General features: G+C 42.5%; 1 protein-coding gene across 2 annotated transcripts in view; it reads right to left on the bottom strand.

Annotated features, from left to right (window-relative positions):
* LOC124711146 (E3 ubiquitin-protein ligase AIRP1-like) overlaps positions 1 to 22,417 on the bottom strand; it is a 54,800-nt gene extending 32,383 nt beyond the window's left edge. Inside the window, exon 1 of one of the 2 annotated variants that reach the window (XM_047241041.1) lies at positions 22,346 to 22,417. In XM_047241041.1, coding sequence (XP_047096997.1) covers positions 22,346 to 22,378 — 33 coding nt within the window. In that variant the 5' untranslated portion in view covers positions 22,379 to 22,417. Of the gene's footprint in view, positions 1 to 21,678; positions 21,790 to 22,345 lie in introns of those variants that run through there. The other variant, XM_047241040.1, reaches the window with a different exon arrangement.
* Between the last annotated feature and the right edge of the window lie 85 nt (positions 22,418 to 22,502).

Raw genomic sequence — 22,502 nt, 5'->3', positions numbered from 1 at the left:
AAAACTGTGGCTATGAGACAGCTGGACCACCCAGTTGCTAAGCACACTGCCCAACACAATGTTCTTAATCTTAATAACTTCTCCACAGCCTTTTTTTTATTTTTATTTTGTTTGTGGTTTTAGGGCGCAAAACTTCTATGGTCATTAGCGCCCAGCCCGTGACGTAGGAAACAGGAAAAAACGAAATTTAAAATCAGCAGCAAGGGGAACAAAGTCATAAAATTTGAGAAACTAAAGGCAGAAGGAATGCTTAAAAATCCACTATAGAAAGGGGTTGGTTGTCCCCCCCCCCCCCAAAAAAAAAAAAAAAAAAAAAAAAAAAAAAAAAAAAAAAAAAAAAAAAAAAAAAAAAAAATGACTGACGTCATTTCACTGTCACTAATAAACTGTAGAACGCGGTCAGCAGAGCGCGTGTCATCTGCTAAAATCAACGATAGATCAGGCGATAGCTGTAGACGGGAGCGTAACGGATTAAAATAGGTGTCTGACCGTCCACAGCTGAGAGCAGTGGGGACAGAGTGGGGGAGGATCACCGCTTAAAAGATGTCGATGGCTAAAAAGACAGTGCCCTATCCGGAGTCTAGCTAAAATTACCTCCTCCCGACGACGCGATCGGGAGGAAGAGGTCCAAGCGCAAGGAAGGGCTTTCACTTCTCGCAATTTATTATGGGGAAGTGTTGACCAATGCGCATGCCATAAATGAGCAACTTGGCGACATAAACCGCTCCGTAGATCGGTAAACGGAAGAGACTGAATAGCTGGCCGAGGAAGAGAGACTGCAGCCCTGGCCGCTATATCAGCCGCCTCATTCCCACAGATACCAGCGTGTCCCGGGAGCCAGAGGAACGCCACTGAGACGCCCCCCAGGTGGAGCAAGCGCAGACAGTCCTGAATCCGGTGGACCAGAGGGTGCACAGGGTAAAGAGCTTGGAGACTTAGGAGAGAGCTGAGAGAATCTGAGCAGATTACGTACTGTATCCGCTGATGGCGGCGGATGTAGTGGACAGCCTGGAGAACAGCGTAAAGCTCCGCAGTATAAACCGAACACTGGTCGGGAAGCCGAAAGTGATTTGGGGTGTCGCCAACAATATAGGCACTCCCTACACCTAACGATGTTTTCGAGCCGTCGGTGTAAATAAATGTGGCTTCCGTCATTTGTGCACATAGAGCAGCAAATGCCCGACGGTAGACAAGTGTAGGGGTACCATCCTTGGGAAATTGACATAGGTCTCTGAGCAAGTCGATCCGGGGACGGAGCCAAGGCGGTGCTGTACCCCAAGTTGTCAAGAAGGTTTTAGGAAAGCGGAAGGAAAGAGAATGGAGCAGTTGACGGAAGCGGACTCCCGAGGGTAGTAGGGAGGAGGAGCGTCCTGCATACCCGACATCAAAGGAGGTGTCGAAAAAAAGGTCATGGGCTGGATTAGCAGGCATGGAAGACAGATGGCTAGCATAACGACTCAGAAGGACTGCCCGCCGATTGGACAGCGGAGGTTCAGCAGTCTCAGCATAAAGGCTTTCCACAGGGCTGGTGTAAAAAGCTCCAGACACTAAACGTAATCCACGGTGGTGGATAGAGTCGAGACGTTGAAGACTAGACGGCCGAGCAGAGGAGTAGACTATGCTTCCATAATCCAATTTCGAGCGCACTAAGGCGCGATAGAGGCGGAGAAGGACCACTCGGTCCGCTCCCCAGGAGGTACCATTCAGGACACGGAGGGTGTTAAGGGAACGCAGACAGCGAGCCGAAAGATAGGAAACGTGGGAGGACCAGCACAGTTTTCTGTCAAACATAAGACCCAAGAATTTAGCGACATCGGAAAACGGAAGGTTGACAGGACCTAGATGTAAGGAGGGCGGAAGAAACTCCTTACGTCGCCAAAATTTAACACAAACGGTCTTACTGGGTGAGAAACGGAAGCCGGTTTCGATGCTCCACGAGTGGAGGCGATCGAGACATCCTTGAAGACGTCTTTCAAGCAGGCTGGTCCGTTGAGAGCTGTAGTAGATCGCAAAATCGTCCACAAAGAGGGAGCCCGAGACATCAGGAAGGAGACAATCCATAATTGGATTAATGGCGATGGCAAACAGTACAACACTCAGCACAGAGCCCTGGGGTACCCCGTTTTCTTGGGAGAAAGTACGGGAGAGAGTAGTGTTCACCCGCACCCTAAATGTGCGCTCTGCCATAAATTCGCGAAGAAAAAGGGGCAGCCAGCCTCGAAAGCCCCAAGAGAACAGTGTGCGGAGGATGCCTGTCCTCCAACAGGTATCGTATGCTCTCTCCAGATCAAAAAATACTGCTACCGTTTGGCGTTTCCGGAGAAAATTGTTCATGATATAAGTGGAGAGAGCAACAAGATGGTCAACGGCAGAACGATGCTTTCGGAATCCGCATTGGGCTGGTGTTAAAAGACTGCGGGATTCCAGGCACCAAGCTAAACGGTAATTCACCATACGCTCCAAAACCTTACAGACACTACTCGTGAGAGAAATGGGGCGATAGCTAGAGGGGAGATGTTTGTCCTTTCCAGGTTTCGGAACGGGAACGACAATAGCTTCCCGCCATCGCCTGGGAAAGGTACCGTCGGTCCAAATTCGATTGTAAAGGCGAAGGAGGTAACGCAGGCTATGGGTTGATAAATGCAACAACATTTGGACATGGATACCATCCGGTCCTGGGGCGGAGGAGCGAGAAGAAGAGAGGGCATGTTGGAGTTCCCGCATGGACAAAACAGTATTGTAGCTTTCGCGATTTTGAGAGGAGAAAGCAAGATGTCGCACTTCCGCTGCACGTTTCTTCGGGAGAAACGCTGGCGGGTAATTTGAAGAGCTCGAAATCTCAGCAAAGTGCTGACCCAATGAGTTAGAAATTGCGACGGGGTCCACTAAGGTATCATGCGCGACAGTGAGCCCAGAGACCGGGGAGAAACTAGGCGCGCCTGAGAACCGTCGAAGCCGACTCCAAACTTCCGAGGAGGGAGTGAAGGTGTTAAATGAGCTAATAAAGAATTTTCAGCTTGCCTTCTTGCTATCGCGGATGACGCGACGGCATCGCGCACGGAGCTGCTTATACCGGATACAGTTTGCCAAAGTTGGATGGTGACGGAAAATGCGAAGAGCACGTCGCCGCTCACGTATTGCGTCACGGCATGCCTCGTTCCACCAAGGAACTGGGAGGCGCCGGGGCAATTCGGAGGTGCGTGGTATTGAACGTTCCGCAGCTGTGAGAATAACGTCGGTAATATGTGTGACCTCATCGTCGACGCTGGGAAAGTGGCGGTCATCGAATGTCGCTAGAGACGAAAAAAATGTCCAATCGGCTTGGGCAAACTTCCAGCGTCGCGAGCGCATATATGGCAGTTGAGGCTGCAGTCTAAGAACACATGGAAAGTGGTCACTTGAGTGTGTATCATCAAGGGCGAACCATTCGAAGCGCCGAGCTAGCGGAACAGTACCGACTGCAAGGTCCAAATGAGATAAATTTGTCGTGGAGGCAGACAAAAATGTGGGGACCCCAGTGTTGAGGCAGACTAGATCCGCTTGGTGGAAGACGTCTAGCAATAGTGAGCCACGTGGACAAGGATGTGGAGATCCCCAAAGCGGGTGGTGGGCATTGAAGTCCCCAACCAGCAAATAGGGGGGTGGAAGCTGACCAAGAAGATGAAGGAGATCAGCTCGTGCCATTGGTGTGGACGATGGAATGTATACCGTACAAAGAGAGAACGTGTATCCAGAAAGGGAAAGACGGACGGCGACAGCTTGGAAGGAACTGTTTAAGGGGATTTGGTGATAATGGAGAGTATCGTGGAGCAGAACCATGAGTCCTCCATGGGCTGGAGTGCCTTCAACAGAGGGGAGGTCATATCGGACGGACTGAAAATGAGGGAGAACAAGGCGGTCATGGGGACGCAGCTTTGTTTCCTGAAGACAGAAGATGACCGGCGAGTAGGATCGTAAGAGGATCGACAATTCATCCTGATTGGCTCGAATGCCGCGGATATTCCAGTGGATAATGGACATAGGGTGAACAGAAAATGGAGGAACGTGACCAAGGGTGCTGTCAACTCAACGACTGCTCAGAGCTTGCGACCGACAGCATGGAATGGCATTCAGTCGAAGGCAGAAGATCCTGATCCATAGGTTGGTCAGGAGCAGCTCCAGCCACCAACGATCGGCCAGTTGACCGGCCACCAGCAGTGCGCCTCGGCGACACAGAAGACGGCCGAGGGCGATTTCCGCCAGGTGGTGCTGTAGATGGGACACGCCTTGGCGGAGAAGGAGAGGAACTGTGTTTCTTCATAGCCTTCTTGGAAGTATGATGTTTAGATGAAGGAGGAACCGATGGTTGTGAAGTTGCGGTACGTAAAAACTCTTCACGAGAATGCTCTTTTTTCGAAGACTTGGCGTCTGACTTTTGGGCTCGAGATTTAGCAGAACCCGACGAAGGGTGAGCCATGGAGTGGGCAGGCGAAAGTGGTGAGGTTGAACGGGCGATCTTTGCGCTGGCCGATCTGACGACCGTGGTACTAAAGGTGAGGTCGCAAGTCTGCGTGGCCGCCTCCTTTGTTGGCCGAGGAGAAGCAAGGACAGTGCTGTATTTTCCTTTCTGAGGCACAGTGGGCTGTCGACTGGCGAGTAACTTTCGAGCAGCAAAGGTCGACACCTTTTCCTTCACTCTTATTTCCTGGATGAGTTTTTCGTCCTTAAAAACGGGGCAATCTCGAGAGGAAGCAGCGTGGTCACCCATACAGTTGATGCAGCGAGGGGATGGAGGTGGACAAGCACCCTCATGAGCATCCTTGCCACACGTAACACATTTGGCCGGATTGGAACAGGACTGGCTGGTGTGATTGAACCGCTGACATCGATAACAACGCGTAGGGTTTGGGACATAAGGGCGAACGGAAATTATCTCATAGCCTGCTTTGATTTTTGATGGTAGTTGAACTTTGTCAAATGTCAAGAAGACAGTGCGGGTTGGAATGATGTTCGAGTCAACCCTTTTCATAACCCGATGAACAGCTGTGACGCCCTGGTCAGACAGGTAGTGCTGAATTTCTTCGTCAGACAATCCATCGAGGGAGCGTGTATAAACGACTCCACGCGAGGAATTTAAGGTACGGTGCGGTTCCACCCGGACAGGGAAGGTGTGGAGCAGAGAAGTACGCAGCAATTTTTGAGCCTGGAGGGCACTGTGTGTTTCCAACAACAGGGTGCCATTCCGTAATCTGGAACAAGACTTTACAGGACCCGCAATTGCGTCGACACCTTTCTGAATAATGAAAGGGTTGACCGTGGAAAAGTCGTGACCTTCGTCAGACCGAGAAACAACAAGGAACTGTGGCAACGATGGAAGAACCGTCTGTGGCTGAGACTCAGTGAACTTACGTTTATGAGCAGACATAGTGGAAGGTGAGGAAACCATTGCGGAAGAATCCCCCATGATTACCGGCGTCTCCGATGGCGCGCTCCTTCCTTGTGGGGGCCCTCACCGAGGGCACACCCGCCTTAGGTGATTGTTCACACCTCAGGTCACACCTCCCGACAAACGGACGGAGGGACCAATCGGCACCTTCGGAGGGTATCAGCTCGGGTAATCACCCCTCCCTGGGCCTGGCCGTTACCAGGGGGTACGTACGTGTCCTACCTGTCTACCCGGGGCGGGGAATTACGCGTTACCCCGTCACCGGCTACGCATGGAAGTGCGTGGGTCGGCCTTCAGACACGCACAGGGAGGAAGAAAGAGACAGGGAAAGGAAAGAAGAGAGGTCTCAAACGCCGCAGCGGAGAAAAGGGTAAAGAGAAGAGGTAAAGAGAAGAGGTAAGGAAAAGAGAAGGACGAAGAAAGATGAAGACATACAAGCAAGGAAGGCGAAGAGTGCGGTACATTTACAAGCGTCCGTCTCCGGACGTAGGCACAAACCATACTCCCATAGGGGGAGAAAGGGAAGGAAAGATCCAGAGGTGAGGGGGGTGGGGGGGGGGGGCGAAGATGGGGGATGGGGAAGGATACGGAAAGGGGGGGTATGCAGCCCGGAAAAGAAGGAAGGCCACATTAGCTCGGGGTCCCGTGCTCGCTACACACGTATCCACAAAAGAGTTGTGGATCCCCTGGGGGGTTCTCCACAGCCTGTGCTATGTGGTTCCTCCTTCCTACCAACACGAGCTTTTCTGAATTTTGCAGGTGGGAACTCTGCCTGCAATGTATTCTATGTTCCCGTAACCCTCCTGGCCCACATATCCTATCCCCTTCCCTGTTTTCACTCTAGTACGACACAGTCTTCAATTCCAACTTCCAACTGCACCCAAAGTTACTAACTTCTCTCTTTCCCACCCCCCCGCCCTCCTCTGGATCTCCCAACTGCACCCAGCTGACCTATCTCTGTCCACCTTGTTCCCGTATGCTCCCACAAGCAGCACTTTATCATTCCCCGTCCCTACACTACCATCCCTCCCCCTCCCCACCCTAGGCTCATCCTTATCCCCACAATCCAGACTGCTTCTCCCATCATGTACAGTTCCTCACAACCTGACCTTGGCAGCCATGACAGTGGTCATGTGTATGTGAGCTGTTTTGCGTGAATGTGTGTGTATGTTGTCCATTTCAGAATAAGGCCTTCTGGCCGAAAGCTGGTGTGTTAATTGTCTTTTTGTTGTGCCTGTCTGGAACTCAACATCTCCTCTATATGGTGAGAAGCAATCTACCCTTTTCGAATATTGTCATTATTCCAGCCTGGATTTTCAATTTTTTAGTGAAAAAATGAAAATTGTCAAGTTTATCAATACGGACAAACTGCAGGGTAAGTGATACAACACAGATTTGAAACTCATTGTGTTGCATAGAATTACTAAATAACATACTGTGATTCAGTATGTTTACTGGGATTTTCAAGAACTGGCTTTAAATGATTACTCCAGGGATAAACTACAACCCCTATGTACTGCTCACATAGGGATTGCGAGGATATGGTTAGAATAATTACTGCAGGCACAGAGGCATTCAAACAATTATTCTTCCTGTGCTCCAAATGTGAATGGAATATGAATCAGTTCAAAAAATTCCGGAACAGTTGTAATTTTGCAGCAATGGTGTGTGGGGGCGAAATGCGATTGACATCCCTGCACACGCCTGTGTTTAATGTGTAAATGTCGGAAGTTCCATTACTGTATGTCTGTTAGTTATTGTTCAGTGTTGTATTGAGAAAAACGTTGTGTTGCACATTTTGTGAATTTCGAGATGGCATAGTTAGAAGAGCAATGTGTCTGTATTAAATTCTGTGTGAAATTCAAGAAAACCTTTAGAGATGCATGAAATGATGCAGGAAACCTATGGTGATGAGTGCTTAAGCAATACTCAAATGTTATGAATGGTTCACATTGATTAAAAATGGCCAGATGAAAGTTAAAGGTGACCTTCGTTCAGAATGCCCTTCAGTGTCTACTGACAATGCTCATGTCAGGAACAACAATGGCATTGTGCGTGCCAATCTAAGACTGACTATTCAAGAGATTGCAGAAGAATGTAATAGTTCAGTTGGATCATGTCATGAAATCCTAACACAGCATCTTAGAATGCATTATGTTGCTGCCAATTTCGTCTGATGGTTCACGAGTCATGTGCTGCCTCATCCTCTGTCCTTTCCAGAACTTGCCCCTGGGGACGCCTTTCTTTTATTTCCAAAGTTGAAAACCCCATTGGAAGGATGAAGATTTGCAAAGATAGACAAGACAGAAGAAAATTCGCACACTGCTTCATGTGATCCAGTAATAAACTTATCAAAACTTCTTCTGGAAGCGGAAATGACGTTGGGGGTTGTGTATCAATTGGGAGGAGAGTATTTTGAAGGAAACCATGCACAATACGTAAAAGCTAAGCATAGAAAAAATTTCTGGGTGAAGTTTTGGGATTGTTTGAACAGACCTCTTAAGAAGAAATCTTAATAACTGGTACAATGGGGCATACCCTCTGCCATACACCTCACAGCGGTTTGCAGAGTGTAGATGTAAATGTAGATGTATAATGCAATAGCAGAGCCATAGAATTACTCAGAGTTAAGAAAGTGTTGACTTAATTTAGAGTACATAAGTATAGCTTTCATGTTCCGAACAAAATTTCCGTTTTTCTTTGTATTTAGGCAAAACTTTGACTGCATAAACTAAAAAAAGAAAAAATTACAGAATTCTGATATAAATGATAATATAACCTTATGTAAAGTTTTTCGTTTAAAATACTTGACCAAACAGTGTACATTTGTTTCACTTTCGTTGTATTTTGCACGAGGGGTAACCATTATTTGATGCAGTGCTGCGCAGACAACAAAAATATTTTGGATATAAACAGCAAAATGTACATGTCCATGCCAAAAGGAGATGACTCAAAAGAATGACGACATGTAGGTAAGTTATGGATTCTTCCAAACCATATTGATGCACTGGGCAGCAAGCATGTAAGAACAGATGAATAGTGGTTCAACATACTTCAATTACAAATCATAACACTCTACTCTGTTAATGCAATTGCAAGCTACATTGCTACGCAATTACTTACAATTACTCAGATTGGTTATGCTGAAAGACGTAGTGACAGAGGAAAATTTCATGCTTCCACAATCCAATAGTGCATAACACATGTAGGCCTCGTTATTCCACCTTCATAAAGATTAATGTACAATGACAGTCACATCCATTTTCATTCTATTCAGTAGTAGATGAAGTGTTCTCTTTTTCATGAGATCATTCTCTAAAAAAATTCTACAGAATATGAAAAAAATGCTTAAGTACAAGCTAGGCAGAAGAAGAAAAATGATTCAATGTGCATTTAGAGATGTTTTTCTACATTCCATCATCAATTTAATGTTAAATGCTGAGTCAATAAAAATATGATCTCTTGAAACAGAGAAATTACACTCACTGGCAACTTGCGCAGTGAGTTGCCTGGAAATGTTCACAAGCTGGTTACTAACAAATTTCTAACTGGTATTGTCATGTGTAGCATACCACTGCACAATATAGGAGGTGAATGCCCAGCAATCAACTTCCAATTTGTGTAGTAAGTAATTCCCCTTTGGATAGTCTAGCAGTTACTACCCCCAGAAATAAGTGATCATCATTTAACCAAACTGTTGACTACACACCATTCCATACAGCAAGAGAAAGCCCAAGACAGCTGGCAACATTGCTGTCAACTTTCAACTGCAAAGTGCATACGGCTGCCATCAATACTGACTGAAAAACAGCCACCTACAACTCCATCAACACTGTGGCGCCACTATTGTTGTTGTTGTGGTCTTCAGTCCTGTGGCAGGTTTGATGCAGCTCTCCATGCTACTCTATCCGGTGCAAGCTGCTTCATCTCCCAGTACCTACTGCTGCCTACATCCTTCTGAATCTGCTTAGTGTATTCATCTCTTTGTCTCCCTCTGCGATTGTTACCCTCCACGCTGCCCTCCAATACTAAACTGGTGATCCCCTGATGTCTCAGAACATGTCCTACCAACCGGCCCCTCCTTCTTGTCAAGTTGTGCCACAAACTCCTCTTCTTTCCAATTCTATTCAATACCTCCTCATTAGTTACGTGATCTACCCATCTAATCTTCAGCATTCTTCTGTAGCACCACATTTAGAAAGCTTCTATTCTCTTCTTGTCTAAAATATTTAGCGTCCACATTCCACGTCCAAACATGGCTACACTCCATACAAATACTTTCACAAACAACTTCCTGACACTTAAATCTATATTCAATGTTAACAAATTTCTCTTCTTCAGAAACACTTTCCTTTCCATTGCCAGTCTCCATTTTATATCCTCTCTACTTCGACCATTATCAGTTATTTTGCTCCCCAAACAGCAAAACTCCTTTACTACTATAAGTGTCTCATTTCCTAATCTAATTCCCTCAGCATCACTCGACTTACTTCGACTACATTCCATTATCCTCATTTTGCTTTTGTTGATGTTCATCTTATATCATTCTTTCAAGACACTGTCCATTCCGTTCAACTGCTCTTCCCAGTCCTTTGCTGTCTCTGACAGAATTACAATGTCATCAGCGAACCTTGAAGTTTTTATTCCTTCTCCATGGATTTTAATTCTACCTCCCAATTTTTCTATTGTTTCCTTTACTGCTTGCTCAATATACAGATTGAATAACATTGGGGAGAGGCTACAGCCCTGTCTCACTCCTTTCCCAACCACTGCTTCCCTTTCATGTCCCTGAACTCTTAGAACTGCCATCTGGTTTCTGTACAAATTGTAAATAGCCTTTTGCTCCCTGTATTTTACCCCTGCCACCTTCAGAATTTGAGAGAGAGTATTCCAGTCAACATTGTCAAAAGCTTTCTCCAAGTCTACAAATGCTAGCAACATCGGTTTGCCTTTTCTTAATCTAACTTCTAAGATAAGCCATAGGGACAGTATTGCATCATGTGTTCCAACATTTCTACGGAATCCAAACTGATCTTCCCCGAGGTCGGCTTCTACCAGTTTTTCCATTTGTCTGTGAAGAATTTGTGTTAGTATTTTGCAGCCGTGACTTATTAAACTGATAGTTCGGTAATTTTCACATCTGTCAACACCTGCTTTCTTTAGGATTGCAATTATTTTATTCTTCTTGAAGTCTGAGGGTATTTTGGCTGTCTCATACATTTTGCTCACCAGATGGTAGAGTTTTGTCAGGACTGGCTCTCCCACGGCTGTCAGTAGTTCTAATGGAATGTTGTCTACTTCCTGGTCCTTGTTTCAACTTGGGTCTTTCAGTGCTCTGTCAACCTCTTCACACAGTATCATATCTCCCATTTCATCTTCATCTACATTCTCTTCCATTTCTATAATATTGTCCTCAAGTACATCACCCTTGTATTGACCCTCTATATACTCCTTCCATCTTTCTGCTTTCCCTTCTATGGTTAGAACTGGGTTTCCATCAGAGCTCTTGATATTCATACAAGTGGTTCTCTTTTCTCCAAAGGTCTCTTTAATTTTCCTGTAGGCAGTATCTATCTTACCCGTAGCGAGATAAGCCTCTACATCTTTACATTTGTCCTCTAGCCATGCCTGCTTAGCCATTTTGCACTTCCTGTCGATCTCACTTTTGAGATGTTTGTATTCCTTTTTGCTTGCTTCACTTACTGCATTTTTATATTTTCTCCTTACATCAATTAAATTCAATATTTCTTCTGTTACCCAAGGATTTCTACTAGCCCTCGTCTTTTTACCTACTTGATCCTCTGCTGCCTTCACTGCTTCATCCCTCAGAGCTGCCCATTCTTCTTCTAATGTACTTCTTTCCCCCACTGCTGTCAATTGTTCCCTTATGCTCTCCCTGAAACTCTGTACAACCTCTGGTTTAGTCAGTTTATCCAAGTCCGATCTCCTTAAATTCCCACCTTTTTGCAGTTTCTTCAGTTTTAATCTACAGTTCATAACCAGTAGATTGTTGTCAGAGTCCACATCTGCCTCTGGAAATGTCTTACAATTTAAAACCTAGTTCCTAAATCTCTGTCTTACTATTATATAATCTATCTGAAACCTGTCAGTATCTCCAGGCTTCTTGCATGCATACAACCTCCTTTTATGATTCTTGAACCAAGTATTAGCTATGATTAAGTTATGTTCTGTGCAAAATTCTATCACGCGGCTTCTTCTTTCATTTCTTCCCCCCAATCCATATTCACCAACTATGCTTCTTTCTCTTCCTATTCCCACTATCGAATTCCAGTCACCCATGACTATTAAATTTTCGTCTCCCTTCACTATCTGAATTATTTCTTTTATCTCATCATACACTGCTTCAATTTCTTTGTCATCTGCAGAGCTAGTTGGCATATAAACTTTTACTACTGTAGAAGGCGTGGGCTTCATGTCTTTCTTGGCCACAAAAGGCGTTCACTATGCTGTTTGTAGTAGCTTACCCGCACTCCTATTTTTTTTATTCATTATTAAACCTACTCCTGCATTATCCCTATTTGATTTTGTATTTATAACCCTGTATTCACCTGACCAGTAGTCTTGTTCCTCCTGCCACCGAACTTCGCTAATTCCCACTATATCTAACTTTAACCTATCCATTTCCCTTTTTAAATTTTCTAACCTACCTGCCCAATTAAGGGATCTGACATTGCACGCTCCGATCTGTAGAACGCCAGTTTTTTCTTTTTCCTCCTGATAACTATGTTCTCTTGAGTAGTCCCCGCCCGGAGATCCGAATGGGGGACTATTTTACCTCCGGAATATTTTACCCGAGAGGACGCCATCATCATTTAACCATACAGTAATGCTGCATGCCCTTTAGTGGTTAGTGTTACAATGCCAGATCAGTCAATCATCCAGACTGTTGACCCTGCAACTACTGAAAAGGCTGCTGTCCCTCTTCAGGAACCACACGTTTGTCTGGCCTCTCAACAGATACCCCTCTGTTGTGGTGGCACTTACGGTATGGCTATCTGTATTGTTGAGGCACGCAAGCCTCCCCACCAACGGCAAGGTCTATGATTCATGGGGGGTGGGGGGGGGGAGGGGTAGGGGGGGTGCGGGGGGTGCTATTATAGAAACATAAAACATAATTGCATTATGTGATTGGCCGCAGTAGGTACATACAGCAACTATGCAATGCACAATTAAACTGTCACCTATCATCTCTGGCTGAATGGAACTATATCTTTAAGCATAGATTTTATTGTCTACCATTTTGAATGAGCTAAAGATATAATGCAAAGCCAAATAAATGACAAATCACACGAAAACACAGATGATCCAATCACTTTGGTACATAAAGATATAAAAATAATGGAGAAGTACAAAAACTGATTAAAATATTAAAGCAAATAACACTCATATTATTGGTTGAAAGAGTGTGTACATCATCAGCTAGATTAAATGAAATCTGTTTCTTAAAATAATAAAGTTGTGCAATTAAAATAGGATGTATCAAAACTAGTAAACTGCCTCCTGACAGTTTGGTTTGATAGGTATTTCTCTGTGTAAGCAAGTATTTGGCAAAATGTTTTCACCAGGCTTTACAGAATAAAACCATGTTGTGAACAAGCCTGCAACATCACCACTCTGTATATGGGGAGTAAACGATAACTTTTTGCAACATACCACAGTGGCATAGGTATAGGGGAAGTTGAGAGGACACTTGTGGTCTATCAAATCAGGAAACAAACCTAAAATTGATTCACAATGTACTTGTGGGCAATGGTGCAGCATAATGTTCTGCCTTCATGCCATTAATATCCTTACAAAGAGTGAGAGACATGGAGAAGTCCAAGCTAAGCTCTCCCGTTAGCAGCACAAACTGCGAATTAGCCCCTATCATGGTGAGTTAGTCACTAAAAAGTGTGGCACCAAAATAAATTATTCACAGTCAGTGAATTAGTGGACATTCATTTGTGCTGTGTGTTTAATATTCAAGGATGATTTTAGCAAGAAAAAGAAATGAGTTGCAAACAAGTACGATCTACTAAGCCAGTGGCTTAGGACTGTGAGAGCGTATTCAAAATCTCAAGCAATGTGCATGCACTGCAGCTTAGGTATCTTTTGTTGGCCAATTTGAGGTTGTTCCCCAGCCTGACAAACTAGAAGTGTCCCTTATCAAACCGATTGTGTTGACTTCCCCTATACCACTGTGATACACTATAAACAGTTGAAACTTCCTGGCAGATTAAAACTGTGTGCTGGACCGAGACTCGAACTCGGGACCTTTGCCTTTCGCAGGCAAGCGGTCTACCGACTGAGCTACCCAAGCACGACTCACGCCCCGTCCTCACAGCTTTAATTCTGCCAGTAAGCTGTGAGGATGGGGTGAGAGTCGTGCTTGGGTAGCTCAACCGGTAGAGCACTTGCCCGCGAAAGGCAAAGGTCCCGAGTTCGAGTCTCGGTCCGGCACACAGTTTTAATCTACCAGGAAGTTTCATATCAGCGCACACTCCGCTGTAGAGTGAAAAATTTCATTCTATAAACAGTTATTGATTATACCTTGTAGTACTTTGTACACATAAGGAGGACAGGTGGCAACTGGAGAAGGTAAGATCATTTTCCTCTCAGTAAAGCCTCTTGTGTTACAGTGTTCATGCATGGACTTAGTGTCCAACAGAGAAAATTCATTGGGGAGGGGGGAGGTGGATTACCAAACAGGCATGACTGTCACTCTACCTCCATACATCACTGAATGCTTCAACTATGTCTTGTAAAACGAATTTTAAAATTTGTTTTGAGTATGAACTCACCAGATTTCCAGGTTTAACCTCAGACAGTAAAAGCCAAGTCTATACAAGAATCCGGATTTGAAACATGTAACAAGAAAATGCAGCATCCTATGACTACAATATCAATGTCACAATTAGTATCCACCAACTAATACAAATATCTGGGTGTAACATTTTGTAGGGATATGAAGGCGAAAGATCACACATGCTCAGTCATAGATACAGCAGGTGGTAGGTAGATTTCCATTTATTGGTAGAATACTGTGGAAAGGCAACCAGCCTACGAAGGAGATTGCTTACAAATCACTCGCGCAGTGCATCCCAGAACACTCCTAGGTGATATTGAACATATTCAGAGAAGAGCAACATGAATGGTCACGGATCTGTTTCATCCATAGGAGTGTGCCACAGAAACAATGAAGAAACTGAACTGGCAGACTCTTGAACGTAGGTGCTCTCAGGAAAGCCTACCTACAAAGTTTCGAGAACTGGCTTTAAATGATGGTTCTAGGAATTTTATTAGTATTGTTCCTTACATGAATGGAATGGGAAAAACTCTAATAGCTTCCGCCATGCACTTCACAGTAGTTTGGAGAGTATAAATGTCTATGTAATATTTCTCTTTTCCTTATATTCCACTTTCACTCTGTTTCCCACAGAGACTGAGAAAAAGTCACACCACTAGACACTGGCTATCAGCATGAAATAATGGCAACGGATATGGAGGTGGTGGTGGTGGTGGTGGTGGTGGTGGTGGTGATAATGGGGGAGGAAATAGTCATAATCTATTTTATCTGCTTTCTTCCACAACCTCACTTCATTATTTGTAGGTGAAATAATAATGGGTGTATTGGTGGACACTGCCTATGTCCTCCAGGAGTAATTAAAACTAAATGGTGGAGCTGTATCCACACAGTGATGAACAGAACAGATAACTTCAAGAAATCAAGAACTTTATCTAGAAAGTTCAAATGAATTGAACACACATTATAAATGTTTTCATTTAAGTACAGGCTGGTTGCTGGGAATACCATGTGTTTCAACCACACAACCTGCCACATGGGTAAAATAATTTGTTCTCTGATGTGTATTCAGCATACCTGTGTGTCCATAATGTGGGATATGATGTTGTCTATGTGCACTTTATACTCTACAAATTACTATGAAGTGCTTGGCAAAGGGTACTTCTATTCTACCATGTACTACAGTTTCTATCCAGTCCATGTGTAGTATATTAATAACCTGATAGATCATATCAATAGCAATCTCGACATGGAAAGAACAATTGCTTACATGCTTCTGTGAATGCTGTAATTAGCCTGATCTTGTCTTCACAGGTCCTATGAGATTTCTGTCTTAGTACTTGTGTCTGAAACTTTGTAAGTGTTTTTGTCAGATAGCTGGTGTCTATTTTCAAGTGTTCACCTATTCACATTTTTCAGCATCTCCATGATATCTCCAGTGGGTCAAACAACAAGCATATTACCATGTGTGCAGCCCTTCTTTTTATACAGTCAATAATATTTGGTATGTGTCACATACATGTAAGCAATATTTCACGATGTGTTGCACAAGTGTTCTGTAAGCATTCTTTTTTGTAGACTGTACGCAATTTCCCAGCAATCCACCACCAAACTGAAGTCTGTCACCTGCTTTACATATTATGAGGCCAAATTGATCATTCCATTTCATCTCTCTACAAAATGTTATACCCAGGCATTTGTAGGAGCTGACTGATTCCAATTATGTCTCACTGATACTGCGTAGTCTTAAGGCACAGTTTTTTTTTGCATTTTTGAAGTGCACATTTCTGAACATTTAAATCAAGTTGCCAATCTCTGCACCACATTAAAATCTTATCAAGAACGGTCTGAATGTTTATGCAGACTTTTTTACAAATCATATTTCACTGTAGATAACTGCATCGTTACAAAAAGCCTGAGGTTAGCAATATTAGCATTATCTATCAGGTCATTAATACACAACATGAGCAGCAAGGTACCAACACACTTCCCTGGGAGCACATCTGAAGGTACTTATATATTTGTCATCAACTCACTGTCTAACAGAACATGCCACATTCTAGCTATCAATTGATTTCCAATCCAATCATAGATTTTGTTCGATACCAATTATTACTGCACTTCCATTAGTATGTGCTGATATAGTACTGAACCAAATGCTTTTCGGAAGTCAAGAAAAACTGTGTCTACAGTTATCTGCTGTGCCTCTAAAAAAATGGTTTTATGTAAATGTATAAAATTTTCCTCAGCCTCTGCAGTTAGTTTTACCTTTATCATGCTGCCTTTCAAAAGAGATTTTAATGAAACTATGAAAGGGTGCAGAAATTTTGAGATTAAAAACCCTGATATATGTGTGAAAGTTATCACCCTTAAATTTCTGCTCCCTCAATGTCGAGTATGAATGAGTAAACACATCAAGTTATAATATCATTCTTGTACTGATTGCATATGACATTTGTCTTAGTGTGAAATTTTATATCTTCTGTTTGATGTATTTGTTGGGCTAAGGGCAGCAATTAGGTTGCAGCAGCCAACATTTTGACATCAGAGCAAGTGCAGCAGAGAAATCTCATCGCCAACCACAGTTTCTAGGAATACGCTGAATGGAAAATTCTGTGAACCCAAATTAACAATGGAAAGGAAGAGAACATAAATCTTGAATGCATAATCAATCCCCCTCTCATTCAAAGTCTCTTGCTAACCCTCTTATGAGGGTATCTTATGAGAAATCACTTGTGTACCCAAGTTTGGGAATAAGATATTTTGTTAACACTAACTGCAAGTGTACTGCTTTGAATAGACTTAATAAACAACTATTTTTGTGGTATACTATGCTTCATGAAATGTATGAGAGTACTGCATGACAAACCCTGGTCACAGCTGAACACAGTTTCACTAATACAAATTCACATGACATCACTGTAATTATGTGGTGTGGAGGGAAGGGAAGAAAAACTTGATTCTTTCCCTTATTGCTGTATCATTCGCTTTCTGATAATGCAATTCCTATCCTTTCATTATTAGCATTAGGTATAAGGATACTACTCCCCTTACTCTTCGATTAACCTGCTACATACTTTATGGACAGCCCCACTACAATTAAAGTTCATTTAGAGTTACGTTTGATTCCTAATTTACAATTTCACCGACATTTATTTACAGAGAAAAGGTTTCCATTTTTTCTTCCGTGACATAGGTTAACGAATTTTGAGAATTTCATTCTAGAATAAGCTGAAACATAAACAATTCCAGTATTTTTATCATAACTTTTAACAGAATATGAAAGCTATTCCTCAAATTTCTGTATTAAGAAGAAGCTGGGAACAAACTGAAATGAACGTACATCGTAGAGAAAACAAAGCCTTTACAAATGCAACCAACTGTTCTCAATTGCTACCATTATGAGCCGAACCACAATGAGAAATAGGTCCTGTTATGAGACGTTCTATTCTAATTACAAAATCAGTTCCTGAGAACATCGTGAACACACGGTAATTAAGAACATAGTTCTTATTTCTTGGATTGCCCAACACTAATGTACCAAGCACTACAACAAGAATTTGTCTAATACATCTTTGATTTGGTGATTAGATATTTTTGAGGAAATTCAGAGAACATTGGTTTTGTGTCAGCAATTATACAATGGTTGCTCTCAAGCTGCTTATCACTTAGAATTATCCTAGTGTAATGTAAAATTCCTTTCTTTGAATACTTTCTTCATAAGTGATAATTTCCATAACAATGACTGTGTAACTAAAAACAATAAATATTGACAACATAAAAACACAATTACAAATTAATAAAGATTATGTTCCTACATCATCAGGGACTAGACAGAATTACTTAAAGGTGCATAGTAAGCGATCCCATGAGTTAGCACCAAGATGAAATTGTAGTGACTGGTCTTGTGCCTCACAGGAATTATGAGGAAATGATTTACAATGGCATACAATTTCAACAGCACAAGATGGCTGAAATCCTTCTAAAGCAAAAGTGCCTGTGTCCAATGCAAATAGTCTAGCTTCTTCTGTTACAATTTCCATTGTTGTTGTTATGGTCTTCAGTCCTGAGACTGGTTTGATGCATATCTCTCCAGGTGTACCAGAACAAAATTTCTTACAATGTTGAATTCTGTCTTTCACTGTGGCAAGTTCCAGGCTTTTCGATCAGCTTAGTACAGTAACAGTTAACAATGAGTCTACAATAGCACTCTGCTAGAACACAAAAACTGTGGAGCTTCTGCATGTCCTTAAGGAAAATGACAAGCAGAAATGTTTTAAACTGTGGAAGAAACGAACATAAGTTCAATTATACTAACTGCTCATCCACTGGCACTGAGGTTATTGATTTTAAACTTACAACAGTGTAGGGACACAGTTCAAGGTTAAGAGAGCCTTACACTAATAAGATATGGCAAACAGTTCCTTAATGTAAACAGTCAAGTTTCTTATTTATTTTACATTATATGACAATAGTAGAATATCTTCACTGATCAGTGTGTTGCAGCAACAAGGGCAAGGGAACGTAAGATGTACATTTTATGGGTGCAAATACTGCCACTGAGATCACCCTATAAAATATTCTTAATTCTGCAACCCCATGATTACATGGGTATCCCCACTCATGTCGATTACACCAATACCAAGCTTCAGTTTGAAAAACTGCGCAGTCTTCATCTTGCAATAAACGGTACAGCTCTGTAAAGTAAGGAGATCATTTTTCAGTATCATAATGATCTTTCCTGCATGGCAAATTTCACAATGGAACAACCTGGTATGTATGTCAATCCAGATCTGACTGTTACTAAGAAAAAAATATATGTAGCTAGCTGATTGCCAATAAAAACTGGGTCATCAACCAGCCTTATTTTTCCACAAAATTTGCACCACGTCACTCATGTGATCACCTGAGTTAATGAAGCTAGCCTACAGGGTCACTGGTCCCCACATGCAGAGGATATCACACTAATATGGTTCCACCAGAAGGAACAGGATGGTCAGCCAAACAGATCCTTAAATGATTTAAGTAGTCCAATGAAACAGTGACTCGGGTCCAGAGGAATACAATGTACCTCTTGTTAACATGTGGGTTGGAGATATGATCATGAATAGTCATCATCAAGAAGTTTCTAGTGTAATAGTTAGTTATAGCCTGTAAGCTGTTAATGGGTATCTCTAAATTAGTTACCCCTTTAGTGAATCTCACTTTGGCACAGAAAGAAGGGAAGTACACAGGTATAAACTTTTAACAATCTTCTAATAGAAATTAGATGTGCTGTGTCTTCCAACCAAGACACAGCCAGAGCAAAAGCACCACAAGTGCAAAGATGCAAGCTGGTGCCAGTGCCAAAGACACTCGTCACTTGCGCAAGTTCCACCAGCGTCACGGGCGGTGCTGAGGATGAAAATATTAACTTTGCCTCGGCCAGTTACTGGCCGAGTACAATCAGCTAATGACCAGACAACAATGGACAGAAGTCTACTTGGATGATAGAAGAGCAGCTCTCGCCGACTTGGTTACAGATCATCGTCCAGGACTGACTTAGACATGGAACGTTGTTTAGTGAACTCTTAGAAGTGAACAGACAGTTGCTGTAAATTGCATTTGTTATGTACTTAGCACTTAGCCACATACATACAGTGTTGCAGGCTTCATTATTCGACAAGTCACAACGATAAGTTCACCTTTTTAACTAATTTGTGTGACTTTGTTACTAATTTGTTGGAGTGTTGTAGAACCTTTGCTCTCGTATCCTGTTACCCGACCTTGGGGCATAGCTGTGTAATAGGGCCAGGTAGAAATTGTCTTAGTGGTATTCTGCACCAGAAGCCATTTCACGAACACTCAAACTTGACGTACTGTAACAACAATGGCAACATTCGGCCTCCACAGCAATAGTGACAAGGCCTTTAAAAAACTGGGGACGAGGGGTTACAAAAATAGGTCTGCCACAGAATGGAAATGTTTTCACAAATACAGATTACAGTAATCTCTCTTTGACTACTCCTATACTATAGAGGATTCTTCTTATAAATGTAGCATATGATGGCTATTTACAGTTTTTTCCGTAAAAAGATTTCCTCTGCAGTATGCAAATACTAGTTAGGGAGAAACAACTTCTTTTACAACCACTTCTGCTGCTGGTCCGATATTTTATTTCCATGGGGATATGTATAGGATGGCCACTTAGTCTCACCAAGTTTTTCCAGATTGATATCCCGAATTTTGCTGAAAAAGTTATGTAATATATATGGGCAAGTTTTACTCTAAGTTTTCATGGGCACATATGATTTCTCTCTCTTCTTCTTCTTCTTCTTCTGGAGTTGCCACATCATTTATTAGTGACTGTTCAAAGTTCTGCTGGGATTAATAAAGAAATATTAATATAAATGAATTTACAATAATTCTGTAATACTATGTCACAACTGTTAAAAAGAGAGCCTCTGAGGCAGCCAAACTTTAACATAAATTTCTTCAGTGGCAAAACTCTGAGCCGACAAAGTACGTTGCATTATGTCTTCTTCCATGACCTGATCTTGGACTAACAGTACTAAAGAGAACAGTAAATGTTTGATAAACTGCATTATCATACGAACAGTTTAGAAAAGCAGATATGAAATGTATTGAATATGGCAGGAACTATGTCCTTATGGCTGATTTTCCTTCTGCCGGCCTTGTTGGCGTTGTTTAAAAAGTAATGTACGTGAAAATAGTCTACACGTAAGTTTTCTAAACGTTAATTTGTTAGTTAATGCTTCAAAAAGCGATTTAAAGTATTATTGTGCTGTGGGTAAAAGTACGATATCTACTTTTTTTAATTATCACATACGGAGATGTCCACTGTGTCCTTTTTTTAAGTGCGCCGCCCCAAGGTAAAGTTCTCGCACAGCATGGTCTAGACCTGGACAAGATTATTATGGCATCAACTGCAATTTATTGCGACCCGGCATAGTTAAGACAGGCGCAGGCGTCAGCCGTTGTTCTCTAATCAGAATCGGTGCTTTAGAACGCGGCCGCCTCACGGGCGTGTTACGCGACTCTTTTACATGCATTCGAAACGCATTTACTCGTGAGGGATCTGTGTTTGTTTTGCACAGATGCTGAAACTTTCCATTTACATCCACATTCTCAAGGCACTTCTGAAAACATTCCGAAGTATTTTCTTTACATAAGTAAGCCAAATTTCGTCGTGAGCATTGAATATTCACGCCAACAGCAGACGCAATTTCATTTTTTCAGAACAGAGGTAAAAATAAGACTTTTACGCAATTTTTAAAACTAAACGCATTCAAGAGTAAGCATTTTGAAACATAGAGCAACAAAGGTAAACAGAGCCGCGCCAGATATGGACGTTAAAAACAATTCTGCTGTAGGATTTTTTCAGCCTTGCTGTCAAAATAAGGCATTTCGAAACAGAACTGGAAAAGCGATGACTTAGATTCTTGCGTACCTGAGGCAGTTTGTGTCTAAAAAAATCATCCAGATACTGAAACATGAATACAAAACAATATTTTAGCCACGATCCGTTTCGGTCCTTAAGGTTCAATGCTGTCTCGGGACGCCTGACATGTTACTAGAAATGGCCTTGGGGGTCGAAACTGATAGTAGTCCAAAATAAAAGTGCAACTGATGACGTTTCCTTCAAAACCACTACAACAGCTGCGGAATCGTCATCAAGATGTTCTGAATGCTGTACAAAAATTTTACAAAACAATAGTATATTTGCAGTTTTATCAGCAGTTCTGCATGCTTAAGCTTATGTCCCCTACATATCCCATCGTTAGCGTGGGCTGCCGCCATTCCATGCCATGCCACTATGAGATACGGTAACAAACTACATGAGAAGTTACAGCAGGAATACGCTTCGAACTCTTGTCACTGAAATGTAACATCAATAGACTTTGATAGCAAATGATCCACCATGTTTCAAATCACATGCTTTTCATACCATGATCACTGCTATATGTGAGCAATGCTTTGTGAGACAGTAAGCAAAGCACTAAACTGAAGAGAAATTAGCAAAGGAATTGAGAATCCTGGATATTTAATGCTATTGTACAAAACATGCAAGTTCAAATAACGATCCGTATTTTTATTTAAAAAAATTAAAAGTCTACCTTGCTTCTGTGTGAATGGTAGCTACGATACATGACAATTTCTCACACTAACTTTTCACACTCACAATCGTACTACGAGAATCGGTCTTGGAGCCTGAGACCTCGACGGGTTAACACGAAGATTCCCGAAGTCAGCGGGCGGACCGAAGTTGACAAG

This window comes from Schistocerca piceifrons, chromosome 8 (genome assembly GCF_021461385.2).
Source record: "Schistocerca piceifrons isolate TAMUIC-IGC-003096 chromosome 8, iqSchPice1.1, whole genome shotgun sequence".
Lineage (NCBI taxonomy): Eukaryota > Metazoa > Arthropoda > Insecta > Orthoptera > Acrididae > Schistocerca > Schistocerca piceifrons.
The sequence above is the reverse complement of the archived record's forward strand: the minus strand, read 5'-3'. Positions and strand labels throughout refer to the sequence as shown.